Below are 18,765 nucleotides of genomic sequence, written 5' to 3'. Positions count from 1 at the left end.
CCACTGCACTCCAGCCTGGGCGAAAGCGAGACTCAGTCTTAAAAAAAAAAAAAAAAAAAAAAAAAAAACAGATGGGCCAGGCATGGTGCTTCATGTCTGTAATCCCAACACATGAGGAGGCTGAGGTGGGAGGATTTCTTGAGGCCAGGAGATCAAGTCCAGACTGGGCAACGCAGCAAAACGCCATCTCTACAAAAACATCTTAAAAATTAGCAAGGCATGGTGGAGTGCCTGTAGTCAGTCCCAGCTACTTGGGAGGCTGAAGTGGAAGGATTGCTTGAGCCCAGGAGTTTGAGGCTGCAGTGAGCCATGATTACACCACTGCACCTAGCTTGGGTGATAGAGTGAGACCCTGTCTCAAAAATAAATATATAAATAAAAATATAAATAAAAATATAAATACAAATGCCTGGGCCCTAACCCAGACCTACCAAGTCTGAACTTTCAGAGGGAGAGACTTGGTAATGTGTATGTTTTACAAGCCCACTGGGTGATGCTTACCATCAGAGAGATGAGGGGACTCTGCTAGAGACATCTTTCTCAATCTTGGCTGCACACTGGGAATCTCTGGGGACACTTGGAGAATCTCGGAAGCCTGATTGCCTCACCCTCCATTTACCACCCACACGTCTTAAGATTGTAATGTAATGTGTCTAGGATACTGCCTGGCATCTGGATTTTTGAAGTCTGGATTCTAATGTGCGGTCAGGGTGAACAATCACCGGCAATGATGGTTCTCAAAGTAAGGCCCTGGGACCAGCAGCATCAGCATCATCTGGGAACTTGCAGATTATAGAGCCCCTCTCCAGACCCACCAGATGAGAAGCTGGGGATGGGACCCAGCAATCTGTGTCTTAGCAATTCCAGGACTCAGTGATTCTGATTCTCACTAAAGTTTCAGAACTCTTGCTTAAAAGCAGTGTTTTTAAAAGTAGGTTCCCAGATTCCCTCCCAGAGATTGCACAGGAGGTCTGGACTGAGCCGGCAATATGCTGCAAGTGGTCCAAGACCACACCTTGAGAAATACTACTGAACAGTTAACCCTTGTTCCCTTGGGCATTTTTTTGTTTTCTTCTTATGAGGCAGGGTCTCACCGCTGCCAGGGCTGGAGTGCAGTGGCGCAATCACAGCTCACTGCAGCCTCGAACTCCTGGGCTCAAGCAATTCTTCTACCTCATCCTCTGGAGTTGCTGAGACAGGTGGGCACTACCATGCCTGGCTGATTTTTAAATTTTGTGTAGAGACAGGGTCTTACTATGTTGCACAGGCTGGTCTCAAACTCCTGGCCTCAAGAGGTTCTCCCACCTTGGCCTCCCAAAGTGTTGGGATTACAGGCATGAGCCACGGTGCCCGGCCTTCCACCAGACATTTTAATGTTTATAAGGACCTTGACATCTCTGGAGTACACCCAATACCCCTGTATTCTTGTGGGCTGCCCACTGCTGCCCCTTCTTGGTCCTTGATGCCAAAACACGTGGCTGTCTTCCAACCATAATTAATGGGATATGTTTTCTTTCAAGCTGGCAAGTACTGTGGCTGGGAACCAAGTTTTCAAAGTTGCTGACCTGAGTTTGACTTCAAACGCCAGTCACAGGAGCAGATGAAGACATGTTTCTTCTGTGCCTAAAGTCTGTGACTCTTTGTTTTGTAGGTTTTATAATCAACCCACCTCAGCATGGTCCTCTCATCCCCCGACTGGTAATGACCAAGCCTACCGGAGAAGAGGACGGCAAGAAGCCAGGAGCCAGAAGCCGAGGGAGCACGAAAACCTGGAGGCCAGAGGAATGGCCCAAGCCCACAGCCTGCCTGTCCACATGAGGGAGGGTCCATGGGAAGTTGGAGGAAGGTCAGAGCATGTGATGAAGAAGCCGGTTTGGGAAGAGGAATTGAGAATGTCAGGTCCTGCCAAGTGGCAGAACGTCAGCCTGGAAAGCTGGAACCAGCCAAGGAAATTAGGGAGGCAGATGTCTGATGGGGATGGGGAGAGACTGTTTCAAGACCTGTACCCATTCATTCAAGGAGAACATGTGCTGAATTCTCAAAACAAAGGGAAGTCTCGCTCACTGCCTAGAGTTCTTTCCCCCGAGAGCCTGAGTTGCACGGAAATTCCCATTCCATTAAATGAAAGACATTCACCTAAAATGCCACTGTATCCTCCCACTTGCACACCAAATTTGGACTCCACGAGGAATTCTGAGAAGAGTGGCTGCTCAGCCCCATTTCCCCGGCCTAAGTTTGGGAGGCCTCTCAAGCCCCCATCTTACAGCTCACACCAGCAGTCTAGGGGAGGAGCGGACAGCAGTGACTCTCAGGACAATCAGCAGATGGACGCCTATGTCCCCAGGCATGAGCTCTGCCTGTCAGACCCTGGATTGGAACCTCCAGTGTACGTGCCTCCGCCCTCGTACAGATCGCCCCCGCAGAACATCCCAAACCCCTATTTGGAAGACACGGTGCCCATAAATGTGTGTGGCGGTCACAGTCAACAGCAGTCTCCGACCGAGAAGGCTGGGGCCAGCGGTCAGCCTCCTTCAGGCCCCCCTGGAACTGGGAATGAGTATGGTGTGAGCCCCCGCTTGCCTCAGGGGCTTCCTGCACACCCCCGACCCGTCACTGCCTACGACAGCTTCGTTCAGTACATTCCCTTTGATGATCCACGGTTACGACATTTTAAACTAGCTCAGCCCCAGGGTTTCTGTGAAGACATAAAGCTTGATGATAAATCATATAACTCCAGTCCTGTCACTGCCCAAGAGCCGGCTCATGGAGGAATGCAGCCTGATGGTGCCATTTGGAATCCACAGAGCTTAATACCCCCATCGGGGGATGAGAGAGGCCCGGTCTTGGCCGATTCCAGCCCCCGGTGGCTGTGGGGCCAGCCCCCCGGGGATGGGGAAAACAGTGGCCTCCCTGACCAGAAAGACCGCCGTGTGCCGAGGGGACAGTGGCCTGATGTGAGAGGCAGCCAGCACGGGCACACTGGAAGACAAGTTCCCTCCCCATACTCACAGGGTGACAGCACCTGCGAAACTCAAACCAAGCTCAAAAAGTTCCAAACTGGGACTCGGACCAAGAAAAGTTCAAAGAAAAAAATGAACGAGACTATATTTTGCTTGGTTTCTATCCCAGTGAAATCAGAATCACATCTGCCAGATAGAGATATGGACAACAATGACTTAAAGCCCAGTGCTGATCAAAAGAATGGGTCTGATAAGACCCCGGCTCTGCAAGAACAGAGTCTGCTGAGCATGTCTTCCACCGACCTGGAGCTGCAGGCCCTCACAGGAAGCATGGGTGGGAGAACGGAGTTCCAAAAACAAGATCTAGGGGAACCAGAAGAAGACAGACAAACAAATGACCTCAGTTTCATCCACCTTACAAAGCACAGAGAACTCAAGCATTCTGGCTCTTGGCCAGGGCACCGGTACAGAGATCAGCAAACACAAACCAGTTTCTCCGAGGAGCCCCAAAGTTCGCAGCTGCTCCCTGGTGCAAAGCTGGGAGGGCCGAGTCATGCAGCATTGAGTCCAAAATGTTCAGACCCTGATGCCTCCGAGGCTCAGACACACACAGCATTCCCTTCCGGTGATCACAAACAGAGGCCAAGTGCCCGTAACCTGAAAGGTCACAGGTCCCTCAGCCCATCCAGCAACAGTGCGTTCTCAAGGGCTTCCTTGTCCGTGGATCAGGCACCGACACCAAAAGCAGGCCGAAGTCAGCCCTGCGTGGATGTCCACGGGCTTGGAGCCCACCCTGGGCCTAAGCGGGAGGTGGTGAAGGGGGAGCCCACAGGCCCGTGCAACAGTAAACAACTCTTTGGACAGTTTCTCCTGAAACCGGTCAGCCGTCGTCCCTGGGATTTGATCAGTCAGTTAGAAAGTTTTAACAAGGAGCTCCAGGAAGAGGAAGAAAGCAGCAGTAGCAGCAGCAGCAGCAGCAGTGAGGAGAGTGAGGCGGAGCCGCAGCAGGAGAACCGTGCTCACTGCAGACAGGAGGATGTGGGCTTCCGCGGAAACAGCCCGGAAATGAGGGTTGAGCCACAGCCGAGGATATGGGTGCCGGAGAGCCCTGTGTGTAGGTCGGGAAGAGGTGAGAGTAAGTCTGAGAGCTGGAGTGAGGAGCTGCAGCCTGGCCACCCACGTGCCTGGCCTCCATCCCCGGGCCGCTTTCGCGTGGAAGAAGGTGGCGGTGCACCTTTCTTCTCAGCAGATGGAAGCACGAGTGCAGAGAAGAAACACCTGGAGGTTAGCAATGGAATGGACGAGCTGGCAGGTAGCCCATTTCCTGTGACGAGAATGTCTTCAAGATCAAGTGACGCAAAACCACTGCCCGCGTCCCATCCAGCTGAACCTAGGGAGCCCCAGGAAAGTCAGAAAATCACCAGTGCTTTCAGCTCTGTGAAACCAAGTGAAGCGGTCCCTCGGAAGTTTGACAGTGGTGGAGAGAGGGGCGCAGGGCTCCCACTGTCCCTGTCTAACAAGAACCGAGGGCTCTCAGCTCCAGACTTACGGTCTGTGGGGCTCACCCCTGGGCAAGAGCAGGGTGCCAGTGAGCTAGAGGGATCTTTGGGTGAAGCGAGTACAGTAGAAATCCCCCCAGGTGAGTCCTTGCAAGCCAGGGCTGCAAGGATCCTGGGCATTGAGGTGGCGGTGGAGTCCCTCCTGCCGGGCACCCGGAGAGCAGGACAGAACCAGCCTGCTGAGCCAGATGCAAGTGCCTGCACCCCAGAGTCCCCCCAGGAAGAGTTGCCATCTCGCCCAGCACCGGCAGATGTCCCCAGGGTGTCCACTGATGCCTTTTATGGCAGGAGGAAGTGCGGCTGGACCAAGAGCCCTCTCTTTGTAGGGGACAGGGACAGTGCCAGGCGGGCTTCTCAGGCTTTTGAGCACTCAGATGTGGATGGGGTTGTCACCAGCACAGACCCTGTCCCTGAGCCTGAGCCTAGCCCCTTGGAGTCCAAGTTCTTTGAACAAAAGGATGTGGAAACAAAACCACCCTTCAGGTCCACTTTGTTCCATTTTGTAGAAAGAACCCCAAGTGTGGCAGGCTCTGAAAAGAGACTCAGAAGCCCTTCCAAAGTGATTGAAAGTTTACAAGAGAAACTGGCCTCCCCGCCTAGGAGAGCAGACCCTGACCGCCTGATGAGAATGAAGGAGGTGAGCTCAGTGTCACGGATGAGATTCCTGAGCTTCAGGAATGCTGACTCCCAGGAGGAGGCCGAGGACTTGAAGGCCACCACGAGGGGCCAGGCCGGGCTCCCGGGAGGCCTTGTGTCTCCTGGCAGTGGGGACCGGGCCCGGAGATTGGGCCACTCACTCTCTGTCTCCAAGGACAGCATCTCCAGGGAAGAGAAGGAGCATCCAGCAGCACAAAAGGAGAAGAGCATGGATCAAGACTTCTGGTGCCCAGGTGAGGAATCAGGCAGACAGGCAGGTGCTCGGTATACATTTGGAGTTTTTAGTCAGTACAAAATACCAGGTTGGTGGATAATGTAAATCTGCATATTCAGAAAAGATCAAGTTGACCCTGGGAATTGTTTTATCAAAAGATTCCTCATTTTTGAAGAATTATCCAGAAGCCATCTTTAAAATTCAAGATCTTGCAGTATATTTTATTTTTTTGAGATAGTATCTCACTCTGTCGCCTGGCTGGAGTGTAATTGTGCAATCTCTGCTCCCTGCAACCTCCGCTGCTTCCTGGGCTCAAGCGATCCTCCCACCTCAGCTTCCTGAGTAGCTGGGGCCACAGGCATGCGCCACCATTTCCAGCTAATTTTTTAACTTTTTTGTAGAGACAAGATCCCACTATGTTACTCAGGCTGGTCTCAAACTCCTGAGCTCAGGTGATCAGAAGAAGAGTTGAGATAAATGTCAAAAGATCCACATCATAAGCCATGGATTGGAAGGGACCTTCTGTCATTTAGTCTAAGCCTTTTCTCCCTCCCCTCCCCTCCTCTCCCCTTCCCATTTTTTTCTTTTTGAGACAGAGTCTCACTCTGTTCCCCAGGCTGGAGTACAGTGGCACGATCTCGGCTCACTGCAACCTCCGCCTCCTGGGTGCAAGCGATTCTCCTACTTTAGACTCCTGAGTAGCTGGGACTACAGGCGCATGTCACCAGGCCCAGTTTATTTTTGTGTTTTTAGTAGAGATGGGGTTTCGCCATATTGGCCAAGCTGGTCTTGAACTCCTGACCTCAGGTGATCCGCCCGCCTTGGCCTCCCAAAGTGCCGGGATTACAGGCGTGAACCACTGAGCCCAGCCCAGTCCAAGCCTTTTTACAGTAAGGGGAAAAGAAAAACTTGGCCCCCACGAGTTGAGTTAGAGGAATGCCCTCTCCTGAGCTGGGCCCTTCCCTCTTCCTACCCAGTCTCCAACAGGTGGTTCCGCTCCTCCCACCCTTTTCTATTTTCTGTTTTGAAACCCAAGAATTTTGAAGCAGATAGAAAAGAGCCATTGTTTCAGTTGGAAGTAGTCAGAGATTTCTATTGAACAAAAAAAAGTACATGGGCACTCTCAAGTTTCCCCCAAATACAGTGGGATTCTTGGGGGTGTTAGCCAGTGTTGCTTCTCTGCTCCTTATGCAAAACACATGATTGAAATAATCCTTCGTCGGGGCCCCATTGGATCCTCTAGTTGGACAAGTTGGGCCTTTGCAGTGGTAGGGAATACTGAGAATGTGAAGGCTTTGCCATTATGGTGGAAAAAGGGTTACCTGCCGATTTTTTGAGCTGTCGGGATTTATTGTAGCCTTCAGCGTAATTCCTCTGCAGTCCCCCTTCCTCCTCAAAAAATATGCCCCCTAGATTTTAAGTCTAGTTAAAACTTGTCATAGACTTCTAAAGCAAGTTTTCTTCATCTATAAAATCAGGATGATTTTCTCAGTCCTACATCTTCCTGAAAATTGTAAGAGGTTTAAAATAAGACAAATAAATCCTGTTATAATACAATACCAGTTGGTAAATATTTCTGTGTCTCAGTTCATGGACACCTATTTCAGGGAGGTTTTTTGTTTTGTTTTGTTTGAGACAGTCTCACTCTGTTGCCCAGGCTGGAGTGCAGTGGCATGATTGTAGCTCCCTGTAGCTTGAACTCCTAGGCTCAAGCGATTGTCCTGCCTCAGCCTCCCAAGTAGCTGGGACTACAGGCATGCACCATCACACTCAGCTATTTTTTTTAGTTATTTGTAGAGATGAGGTCTTGCTACATTGCTCAGGCTGGTCTTGAATTCTTGGCCTCAAGCAATCCTTCTGCCTCAGTTATGGTGCCCAGTCCAGGGAGTATTTGATAACACAAAATTTCCAGTTCAGAAAAGCACTCTTTCAATTTTTAACTTGACTATTTAGCGTGAGAAGGTCCAGTAGGTATCTAAAAACACCCAGGTAATGCAAATTTTAATTTTAGCCAGTTATTAACAACACCTCCCTCGTGACCTTTTTGGGTTTTTTTTTAACCACCTCTACTAACAAGCAGAAAATTTAATTATGTTTTTCTCCTCTCCATCTGATGCATTTGCTAATATACAATAAAATGGCCAAAGATCTGCAGGCAGAGAGCCACTCATGTTGACAGCTTCCTCGGGCATTTTCAAGTACAGTCATGCATCGCTTAATGGGGCTGCACTCTGAGAAATGCATCATTAGTAGTTTTGTTGTTGTGTGAACACCATAGAGAGTGCACTTCCACAAACCTAGATGGTAGAATCTACTACACACCTAGTCTTCATGGTAGAGCCTATTGGTCCCAGGCTGCAAACCTGTACAGCCTGTTACTGTGTGGAATACTGCAGGCAATTGTAATGCAATGGTAAGCATTTGTGTATCTAAACATATCTAAAGAAAAGGTACAGGCCAAGCATGGTGGCTCATGCCTGTAATCCCAGCACTTTGGGAGGCTGAGGTGGGTGGATCACTTGAGGTCAGGAGTTCAAGACTGGCGTGGCCAACATGGTGAAAACCTGTCTCTACTAAAAATACAAAAATTAGCCGGGCGTAATGGTGGGCACCTGTAATCCCAATTACTTGGGATGCTGAGGCAGGAGAATTGCTTAAACCCGGGAGGCAGAGGTTACAGTGAGCTGAGATCGCGCCATTGCACTCCAGCCTCAGCAACAAGAGTGAAACTCCATCTCAAACAAAAAAAAAAAAAAAAGAAAAGGCACAGTAAAAATATGGCATAAAATAAAAAAAAGAAAGGACCACTTTTGTAGGGCACTTACCATGAATGGAGCTTGCAGGACTGGAAGTTGCTCTGGGCAAGTCAGTGAGTGAGTGGTGACTGACTGTGAAGGCCTAGAAAATTCCTCTACACTACTGTAGACTTCATAAACCCTGTACACTTAGGCTACACCACATTTGTTTAAAAATTGCTTGCACTATGACGTGATGTCACTAGATGACAGGAATGTTTCAGCTTCATTATTATCTTATGGGACCACTGTCATCTATGTGGCCTGTCATTGACCAAAATGTTGTTCTGTGGCGCATGACCATAATTGGAGGGGAGAGCACTATTAGGGATGATTTCTTACATTTGTTTTGCTCAGGTGGCCCCCTATGGGCCTTTCATGTGATGGTCACCAGGCCTCAATATTCAAAACCCCTCGTTTTGAGAGCAACTGAGGTCATATGATGGAGGTAGTAATACTTTTGACATAAGTCCACTTTTCTGCTCACTGTTGCTTCACAAGTTAGAGTAAAGCCTTGTTGTTACGTCACTGAGAAGCGCTTGGACTTTGCTTTCCTTTTGATGTATTTAATCATTTTAAGCATAAGAATCCTCATCTCTTCCCCACCGCACTGCTGCCCCCATGACCCCAGCATGCTAGAACTGCTTCATTGCTCCTAAATTTGTAGCTCACTTAAATTCAAGCGTCTGTTCTGGCACTGTAACACAAGGCCATGCCATGTCTATCCGCACCACCCCACCCTACACACACACACCCTTGTGCCGTGCCTGTCGTATCATCAAGTGTCTTGACATTAAAGTTGGTCATTTCAGCTCACATGTCTTTCGTGGTCTTTCATTCCTCTGGTTAAGAAATCAGCGGCCCAAAACCAATTCGGGTCACAGACTCCCATCTTTGCTGGATGACTGATGCTCCAATTTGGAAGTGTCATCCCAGGCATTGATCGTACACAGAACCTCCTGGTTCCATCATCCTCTGTTGCAAACCCTGTTAATATGAGTCCAGGGGAAGAATGAGAAGAGATATCTGTGTGAGGCCCAAAATGAGGGAAATTGGTGAAGGCTTCGTGATACCAGATCACGCCATGAGAAGGCTGGATGTTAGCACATCTCTGAGGGCGTTAATGTGTGAAATACCCACCAGGGCAGTCCTCAGTGAGTTGTCCTCAGCCGAAATGGAGCCCACAGGAAACAGGATTCTAAATTCTCCAGGTAACCACCCTACCCTCTAGACCTGTGCTGTCCAATATTGTAGCTGCTCATCACATACGGCTACTGGGCACTTGAAATATGGCTCATGCAAATTGAGATGTGCTGTAAGTGTAAGACACACACCAGATTCCAAAGACTTAGTACAAAAAAAGAATCTAAAATGTCTCAATAATTTTTATATTGGTTACATATTGAAATGATATTTTGAATATATTTGGTGAAATACAGTATTAAAATTAATTTCACCTGTTTATTTTTATGTGTTTCAACATAGCTACTAGAAAATTTAAAATACTGATGGTTGGGCATGGCGGCTCATGATTGTAATCCCAGTACTTCGGGAGGCAGAGGTGGGAGGATCATCTGAGCCCAAAACCAGCCTGGGCAACATAGCGAGACCCCCATCTCTACAAAAACTGAAAAACAAAATTAGGCTTGGTAGTGCATGTCTGTAGTCCCAACTACTTGGGAGGCTGAGGAAGGAGGATCACTTGAGTCCAGGAGTTTGAGGCTGCAGTGAGCTGTGATTGTGCCACTGCACTCTAGCTTGGGTGACAGAGTGAGACCCTGTCTCTAAAAAATAAAGTAATGTTTTGTGGCCCACATTATAATTTTACTGGACCTGGATAGTCCATGAGCTGAAGAAAGAGCCCAGGGGACTGTGGGCAGCAGGTGTGTCCTGTGGAGGTGTCTCTAGTATGCCTGGCACAAAAGACCACTAAAAAGATGTGAGCTGAAATGACCATCTGTAATCTAAAGACACTTGATGGTAGGTACAACACAGCACAGATAATAAGGGTCTTGAAGGGTGTGTGTGTTGGGTGGGGTGGTACAGACAGACATGGCATGGCCTGTTCAGTGCCTAGTGTTATGTAATGTGAGGCTTAGCCTGGAAGAAACTAAGCATCTTAATAACAGGTGCTCCCATTAGCCGGAAGTGTGACTTCCACATGTTCTCATAATTTCATGACTGCACACCTTATTCTCAATGGAGAAAAAGACACCTTTGCTCACAGGAGGACCCTCTCAGAATGTGAACACTCTGAGGCTGATTGAGCACAGAAATGAAGCACCCAGCTATTAATGTCTTATATTGTTTCATGGATGTTGTTAAGCATCAACAGTCAGAAAGAACTTATGTGAACTCCCCTTCCTTTTAGCCAGATTATCCCTGCGTGCAGCTGATGATGTTTGAGCAAACTTCTTTTCCTAAATGCAGACACTGTCCCATCTGGTTAGTAATGTAGGGCTTAAAGTACTCTGAACGCTGTCTCAGTCATCACGGTCATGATACCTGTTGTATCATACATCTATCTCAGCCAGGTTGAAAAGGAGTGAGGAGGATGTGTAAGACATTTTGCTGCTGGAGAAATTGGAATGTCTATGGCTGTTTTGATGCACAATTGTCCAGATGGATTTCAGAAAAGATTGTTTTTCACTTTTCTTTTTTTCTTTTCTTTTCTTTTTTTTTTTTTGAGACCGAGTCTCACTCTGTTGCCCAAGCTGGAGTGCAGTGGTGCGATCTCAGCTCACTGCCACCTCCACCTTCCAGGTTCAAATGATTCTCTTGCCTCAGCCTCCCGAGTAGCTAGAACTACAGGCATGTACCACCACACCTGGCTAATTTTTGTATTTTTAATAGAGATGGGGTTTCACCACCATGTTGGCTGGTCTCCAACTCAACCTCAGGTGATTCACCTGTCTCGGCCTCCCAAGGTGTTGGGATTACAGGCATGAGCCACCTTGCCTAGCCAAAAGATTGTTTTTCTAACTTTTCAGATACTTCCAGATTTCCTTTTTTTTTTTTTTTTAAGTGAATCACCTTTTTTGACCATGCTGAGACTTGCTACTTTTTTTCCTTTTTCTTTTTTTCCCAGCTTTATTGAAGCATGATTGACAAAAATTGCATATATTTAAGGTATAGAACACAGTGTTTTGATTCATCTATAGATTGTGAAATGAGTACCCCAGTCAAGGCAGTTAACATAGTCATCTTCTCTCATAGTTGCCAGTTTTTTGAGTGTGTGCTGAGAACATTTGAGATGTACTCTATTAGCAAATTCCAAGTGTACATGATGGCATTGGTAACTAAAGTCACCATCCTATGCACTCAGTCTCCAGTACTTACTCATCTTATAGCTTAGAGTTTGTACCCGTTGGCCAGTATTTCCCCTTTTCCTTCACCCCAGGCCCTGGCAACCAGCCTTCTACTCTCTGTTACTGTGATTTCAACTTTGGTTTTTTTTTTTAAATGATTCCACATATAGGTGAGATCATGCAGTATTTGCCTTTCTGTGTCTGGCTTTTTTGACTACCATAATGTCCTTAAGTTTCATCCACGTTGTTGTAAAATGGCAGGATTTGCTTATCTTTTAGGGCCGAATAATATCCCATTGTGTGTGTATATACAATTTCTTTTTTTCTTTTCTTCCTTTTTTTTTTTATTTTTGAGACAGAGTTTCGCTCTTGTTGCCCAGGCTAGAGTGCAATGGCGCCATCTCGGCTCACAGCAACCTCTGCCTCCTGGATTCAAGCGATTCTCTTGCCTCAGCCTCCCGAGTAGCTGGGATTACAGGCATGTACTACCATGCCTGGTTAATTTTTTGTGTTTTTAGTATAGATGGGGTTTTTGCATGTTGGTCAGGCTGGTCTTGAACTCCCAACCTCAGGTGATCTGCCTGCCTCGGCCTCCCAAAGTGCTGGGATTAGAGGCGTGAGCCACTGTGCCAGGCTATACAATTTCTTTATCCATACATCCAGTGATGAAAACCTCGATGATTAGGTAGTTTCCTATCTTGGCCATTGTAAATAATGCTGCAGTGCAGATGTCTCTTCCATACTGATGTCCTTTCCTTTGGATACATACCCAGTCATGGGATTGCTGGATCATATGGTAGTTCTATTTTTAATTTTTTTGAGGAACTTCCATAATGTTTCCATAATGGCTGTACTCCTTCCAGATTGCTTAAACATTTTCTCTTTAAAAATTAAGAAGCCTTTGAGCTGCTATGGCAGGAAAATCTTACCACAGGAGGCGCACGCGTGAGCCTTAGGTTTGTCTGGATTCCAGACAGACATCTGTGAATTGGAGGTTGTGGGACTTGGCAGCACCCAGCAGCAGCAGTAGTGGCAGTTTAGGATGATTGCTCTTTTGTATGGTGTCCCGTTTTAGAAATCCAGGTCATCTGGGCACAGATTGGGATTTTTCCATTGACGGCAGTAGAATGGATCAGTGCATGAGGGCCCAGACTCTTACACACCTGTGTTAGAAGGCTCTAGAAGCCTTGCGCTGACAGGTGAGCATCCAGCCCTGGGGCTGCCTACTGGTCAGTGGTGATGAGACACAGAAAGCCTCTCTCTGCCAGCCAAGCAATCAGGATTTGAGGATCCTCACGCCTTCAAGGGACAGCGTTTGATCACAGAGATGTGTATTCTAAGGCAAGCTTTCTTTTGAGCTGTAATTTACCAAAAAAAAAAAAAAAAAAGAAGAGGAAGAAGAAGAAAGAGAAGACATCTACCTTAATATCAGCCAAACACACCACTGCCAGTTTGGAAACATTGCGTTTAAAGTGAAGTATATTCCACGGTGAACAGGAAGGAGCCGCCGAAGTATTCAGCAGTTCATATTTTCCCATCTGTGTTTGGGTAATGACTATGCACATTCCTTGAAAACAGCCTTCTTGACAAATAGTTTTTTACTCCTTAGTGAAAACATGATTGTTAAAATGTCTAAAAATTAACCTTTATACACTTGTAGATTTTGTTCCCTAGACAAATTTGTGGTCTAAGGATTAAACAGAAGATAGAGCAGTTGAATATACCACTAATTTTCTTTTCTTTTCTTATTTTACAGATTCCTATGACCCTAGCAGAGTGGAGAGGGTGTGATGAAATGCCGGTGGAGCTTGCATTCCGTTGCGAATTGAGTATTCTCAAGTAGCTGATAGATTTAGTCTATCAGCCTTACTTCCCCATGTAGAAGCTGGAAGCTGCTGAGTTTTTAGCATCCTGATAACATTCTTTACCACTGCCACTAGGAAACTTGCCATCCTCTCAGAATTGCTTTGTGGCGATAAAGTGATCGTCCGTTGAAACCATCTGTTTTTATAGCATGAAGATTTAATGCCTATAATTAGGAAGGAGTTTTCACAGAAACCCTCCCTCATGACAGATTTGACCAAGCTGGTAAATAGTTTGGTGTTGCTCTCATTCTGGGTGAAGATTTCAATGTGGAAGATCTAGTAAATGCTTTGGAAAGGCCTGTGAATGGTGTGCTCCCCTCTGTGTCTCCATGGCCTGCAGTCCATGCTCTTGTGAAGGAGTTTGGGACACTGGCTGTTGCCCGGTGTTTCAGCACTTTCAGTTTAGGGGAAATATGAATCAATAGGTATGATCCATTTCTAATCAATTTGGCCTTCTGCTGCTGGAAGTAACTTTACTTATAAGTAACTTGCCATCAGAGAATAAAAGCAATATCTTATAAGTTCCTGAAAAATTAAAACTTGTACTGTAATATACTAAGAGTATTATTTATCTGGCAGTGAAATATTTTGATCATTTGCAAACATGCTATTGTCTGCTTTGCACTCAGTATTATCTATTTTTATTTTCTGTATGGGTATTTAGAAATTCTTTATATGAAAAATAATTGCTGGTTTAAAATAGACCATTTTAACAAAGTGTCTATATTTCTTTTTACGAAAATGCTATTTTTCTATGATGTAAACAATTGTTAGGCGGCAGATTTTTAAGGAAGTATTATTTTATTTAAGAGTCTGTATCCCTTTGTGTGAGAGGAACCCAAAGAGGGTTCACCTTTGCTTTAAAGCTCTGTCCCTTACCCATTGACAACTCTGCTACTTTTATTTTATCTTAGAAAATGTCAATATAGACATATCACAGGGTTAATAAAAGAAACTTTTCACAAAGATTTTTGTACAAGTGTAGCTATCAGGTTATATTTGAAAATAACCCTCTCAAAACCAGCCAACATTGTCATGACAAGTTTTGCTGCCATATCAACTAGAATTACCAAAAAACATAGTTTTATCTTTGTATGTGTGTGGGGATCTGCCCTGAGACTATGCTTTTCTTCCCACCCCACCACCCCACCCCTTTAAAGAAATATGTATTTTTATCTAGAATGATCTTGAATTAGTCTCTGCATATTTTTAGAAAGTGCTTGGGGACGTTATATATATGCCATTACAAAAGTATTATGAGGCCTATGTATTCTACTGTGTTTAATACTGCATTAACCTGCACAAAGTTTATGCATTTTTTTATGCATTTTTTTCCTTCTTTCTAAGTAAGGTATTCTTGATAGCTAACATTCCCTAAATCATTTCGCCTCCCTCCCTCCCTTCCTTCCTTCCTTTCTTCCTTCCTTCTGTCCTCCCTCCCTCCCTTGCTACCTCTTGCCCTCCTTCCTTCACCCTGTCCTCCTTTTCCCTTTTATTTTTTCCCCTTCTCTTTCATTTTATTTTCTTTTAGAGAAACCACCTTATCTATTTTTAGACATTTCGAATTCCTAAAATGTGAACCGTTGGGTGATCTGTCCTTTGGCCCTAAAACGGCTGGCTGGGCTCTCCCGGCCTGTTCTCATCTGCACCGTATGATTTTATTTCATAATAACTTTATGTATTTGGACTGTAACAAACAAAACAGGATCTAAGTCGCCCCAAAAAATCTTTCCAAGTCTTTTCAAAACACTTATCTGCAGTCCAGAATTCAGCTCTTATGAAAAGTTAGAGTGCACTCCAGTTTTCACAGCAGCAATAAGTGGGGGAAACAAAAAGTTCCTCTTCCCAGGAAAAATTGAGTGGGGAAGAGTTCAGACACTGTTGTAGCTGGTGAATCATTGAAGTCACCTGGTAGTACCAAATAAGGGCTGAGGCGCCTGGAGGTCTTTGTGGGGTCTTACTTCCCTCTTTCAATGCAAACGTAAGAAGGTATAGGTGTATATACATTTATATACGTGCACATGTATACACGTACATGTATGCACACATACCCATACATGTATATGAACTCTGTTCTGATTTCCTCTGAAATTTTGTTGATACCGTCTAAATACCTCTTTGAATCAAAATAATTTTAGCTCATTCCTCAAGAGAAAGAGAAGGATCCCCAAGGAAAAAAAACTGTTGTACCTTCTGTGATTCTCAAACCAAAATGTGATGCGCTTCTGTTTTGTTATCTTAAATTGTTGTATCATATCTTTCTGAAACCATTCTGAATTAAGTTGAAATTTTCAACATTTATACTTTAACTGTTCTAAATTTAAGCCTACATGTAAATCTTTTTTGGGGGAAAGGTAACTTGAAAAGTTTAACTTGAAAATTTGACCTTTAAACTTTCGTATTCTAAGGTAAATAATAGCCTATAACCAACAACAGCTTTCCCAGAGGTCTTGAATTTAACACTAATTGTTCAGTTATTGTTTCCATTTCTCATACATACATAACTTCGTTGTTGTGGCTGGAAGAAAAAGTTTCTATATTTTGTATTTGTCTTTGTTCTTCTCATGCACACAATTTACTGTTGGTGTTTAATAATTTGGAGCTCATAAAATTAAAAGTTGTAATTTTGACCATTTGGACTAAAAATTATATGAGAGATTACATATGCAATGGATTAGTATTTCTTGATTTGCAAAAGAAGGGAAAATGATGGTAATTTAACTCAAATTGCCTTTCTTTGAAGAAAATTTCTGAATGACTGAAAACCAAATATCTATATTATCACTTTCAACCTCATGTTTCTGCAAACTACAGAAAAACTCCTCACTGACAGTGCACCCAGCCCCTGACTGGGTTTTCAGGATTATGTCCATGTGCATAACTGCTTGGATTTCTTCTTTTAAAGTCCTTAAAACATGAATCTGTTCTTTGAGATCGTGGTTTCCTTAGCAGAGTTGTAGGTTGCGGGTTTCATTCATGTGGAAATTCTAAGTAGAACTTTTGCTGCCCCATTTTACTGTTGGTGAAGGGCCGTTGTTAATGGAAGTTTACGTTTTAAAACTCAGATGACTCAGAAACCAGACCCTGATCACTTTTTGCAGCAGCAAAATGACTTATTCTGACAGCATCTCGGTTTAGGGCTTCTGAAGAAAAAGGATGAAGCTGATCTATTGAAACAACTACTTTCCCAACTCGGAGGCAAAAGGGGCTGATGGAAGATAACATTCACCTACCATTTCATCTTGTGACCCCCAAAGATCATGTTTGCGTGTTCTGGCTGAGTTTTTTTATTATTGTTTGTTTTAAATGATTAAATAATACACAATTAAATGTCAGGATAGCATCTCTTGCAAAGTGACCAGTGCAGCAGAATTGTCTCTCTGTCCATATTTGAGCTTAGAGAAACATTTCCCATGTCCTAAGTTCTTAGAAGCAATTACTTTAGCGTTGGGGAGCATTGTTCTACCAGACCCATTTGTGCAGGGGAGATGAAGCTTAAAAGACGGGATGTGGGGTGGGAGTGTGTTTCTTAAGCCAAAGCTGTTGCAGGCCGGGGGATTTTTGCATTTTCTTTCTGTTTTGTTTTTGACTGAAGATTCTGTACATCTGTCTGTGGGAGGAGAGTTGCTACTCAGGACAGGATTTAAGAGATACATTCCAGTGACCTTTAAGAATCTGCATGGTGGGAGGTCCTTCTCCAGGAGTGTGGGTTGGTCCACTCTGGGACCCAGCACACTAAGAAGGGGGAGATGATAAAATAACATTAAAGGAAGAATGGCCTCCAGCCTGCAGGTTTTGTTGGAAAGAAATAAAAAGGGAGTCATTAAGACCATAAATTCAGATTGAGGCCTCTTGAAAAGGTTGATGTGGGCTAGCAACCTGCCTGTCGAAACAGTCCTTGGTTCATCAGCAGTGTGGGGAGGCAGCCAAGGCTCCTGTAGATTCCTGGCATCAACCTTGGAAAGCCTCTGCGATACTTGTGTGTATGAATACGGCAGAGGACAGGGAGGTCCTTGTTCTGTGGTCTCTGTTTAGTGACTGAAACTTAAATCCAAAGGCAAGCCCGGATTGTCTGGCCGTTCATCCCCATGCCTTGATAGGGGTGAGGAGGAACCCTTTCTGTATGAAAGACAGGCCCTACTAGGGCTTACAACCAAGCCAAAGGACCATCTCTTCTTTCTTCCACCTCCCTTCACCCCTGCCCCGCAGCAGAGCCGAGATGTGAGACATTCATTGTCACGGAGCAAGGAGACAAAGGCAAGTTCAAGTTGAGAAGCATATGGCAGCAAACAAATGAAAACCATATGTCCCAGCAAGGGGAAAAGCAGTCATTTCCAGATTATAAAAATCAATGAAGTACTCTCCACCTAGGTCAGCTGAAATTTGAGCCCTCACAGTCAGGCCTGTCAGAGAAGTTAAGCAGAAACATCTCGGGGGGACTTCTAAAATTTAGTGAAGACAAGGCCTTACAACCCCAAAGAAACTTCCCCCCCCCCCTTGAAACAGGGTCTCGCTCTGTTGCCCAGCCTGGAGTGCAGTGGTGCAGTCATGGCTCACTGCAGCCTCGAGCTCCTGGGCTCAAGCACTATCCCCACCTCAGCCTCCTTAGTAGCTGGGACTACAGGTGCACACCACCATGCCCAGCTAACCACAGAAACTTTCATCTCTTCATTTTTTCTTTGGGCACCATTAATACCTAAGACAGGTAGAAAGGGTCCCAGAAAGACACAATTGGTAATGGCCGATTGCCGGCTGCAGTCATCGCCCCCAGATCGGGCTGGTACAGGATGTCTTAAGGTGATGAGAGGTGAGGGTGCATGAAGAATAATGAGCACAAGGAAGAGAGAAGCAGGACAAAGTAGCAGATAAAATGCCGGCAAAGCACAGATGAATGTCTTCAAGAAGCTCTTGTATTTCTCTGCACAATGTAAATATCCTTGCTATTTCAGGATGGCGGCTGGCCTGCTCAGTAACATACATGTTCCAAATAAAGATTTTGCATGAAAGTACCTATGTCCATTGTCTTTTACTGTGGGTGCAAGAGCTGCCCTAGAGGCTGGTTCCTGAAGGGCAGCAGGCTGCACGGGGAGCAGCTCAGATGGTGTGGGTAATGCAGGGACAGGTAGCCTATGGGGTTCCAGCACCTTTGGTCTGCACCGGGATTTCTCGGGAGTTAAAGCTCCTGTTTACATCTCCCCCAAGGCTTACTGACATTGTGGAAAGAGGCCTAGAGTTAATTTGGGGACTGAGTGTGAATATTGACTCTATCAATAACCATGTGACATTGTACACATCACATCCCTGGCTTCCGTGTCCTCCCCAGCCTCTCCTACCAAAAGAACATAAGAATCCAATATAGAGAGAACCTCCAGCACATTGTGGGTGTTGAGTGCGTGGAGAATGAAGC

At 45.5% G+C, this 18,765-nt stretch overlaps 1 protein-coding gene across 6 annotated transcripts in view; it reads left to right on the top strand.

The window, feature by feature from the left end:
* JCAD (junctional cadherin 5 associated) overlaps positions 1-18,366 on the top strand; it is a 48,902-nt gene extending 30,536 nt beyond the window's left edge. For all 6 annotated transcript variants that reach the window (XM_063669727.1, XM_054435751.2, XM_063669725.1 and 3 more), the window contains 2 exons: positions 1,652-5,409; positions 13,250-18,366. In XM_063669727.1, coding sequence (XP_063525797.1) covers positions 1,652-5,409; positions 13,250-13,284 — 3,793 coding nt within the window. In that variant the 3' untranslated portion in view covers positions 13,285-18,366. The remainder of the gene's footprint in view (positions 1-1,651; positions 5,410-13,249) is intronic.
* The last annotated feature ends 399 nt before the right edge of the window (positions 18,367-18,765 follow it).

This window comes from Pongo pygmaeus, chromosome 8 (assembly GCF_028885625.2).
Source record: "Pongo pygmaeus isolate AG05252 chromosome 8, NHGRI_mPonPyg2-v2.0_pri, whole genome shotgun sequence".
NCBI classification, from domain to species: Eukaryota; Metazoa; Chordata; class Mammalia; order Primates; family Hominidae; genus Pongo; species Pongo pygmaeus.
This window is presented reverse-complemented; position numbering and strand designations above follow the sequence as displayed.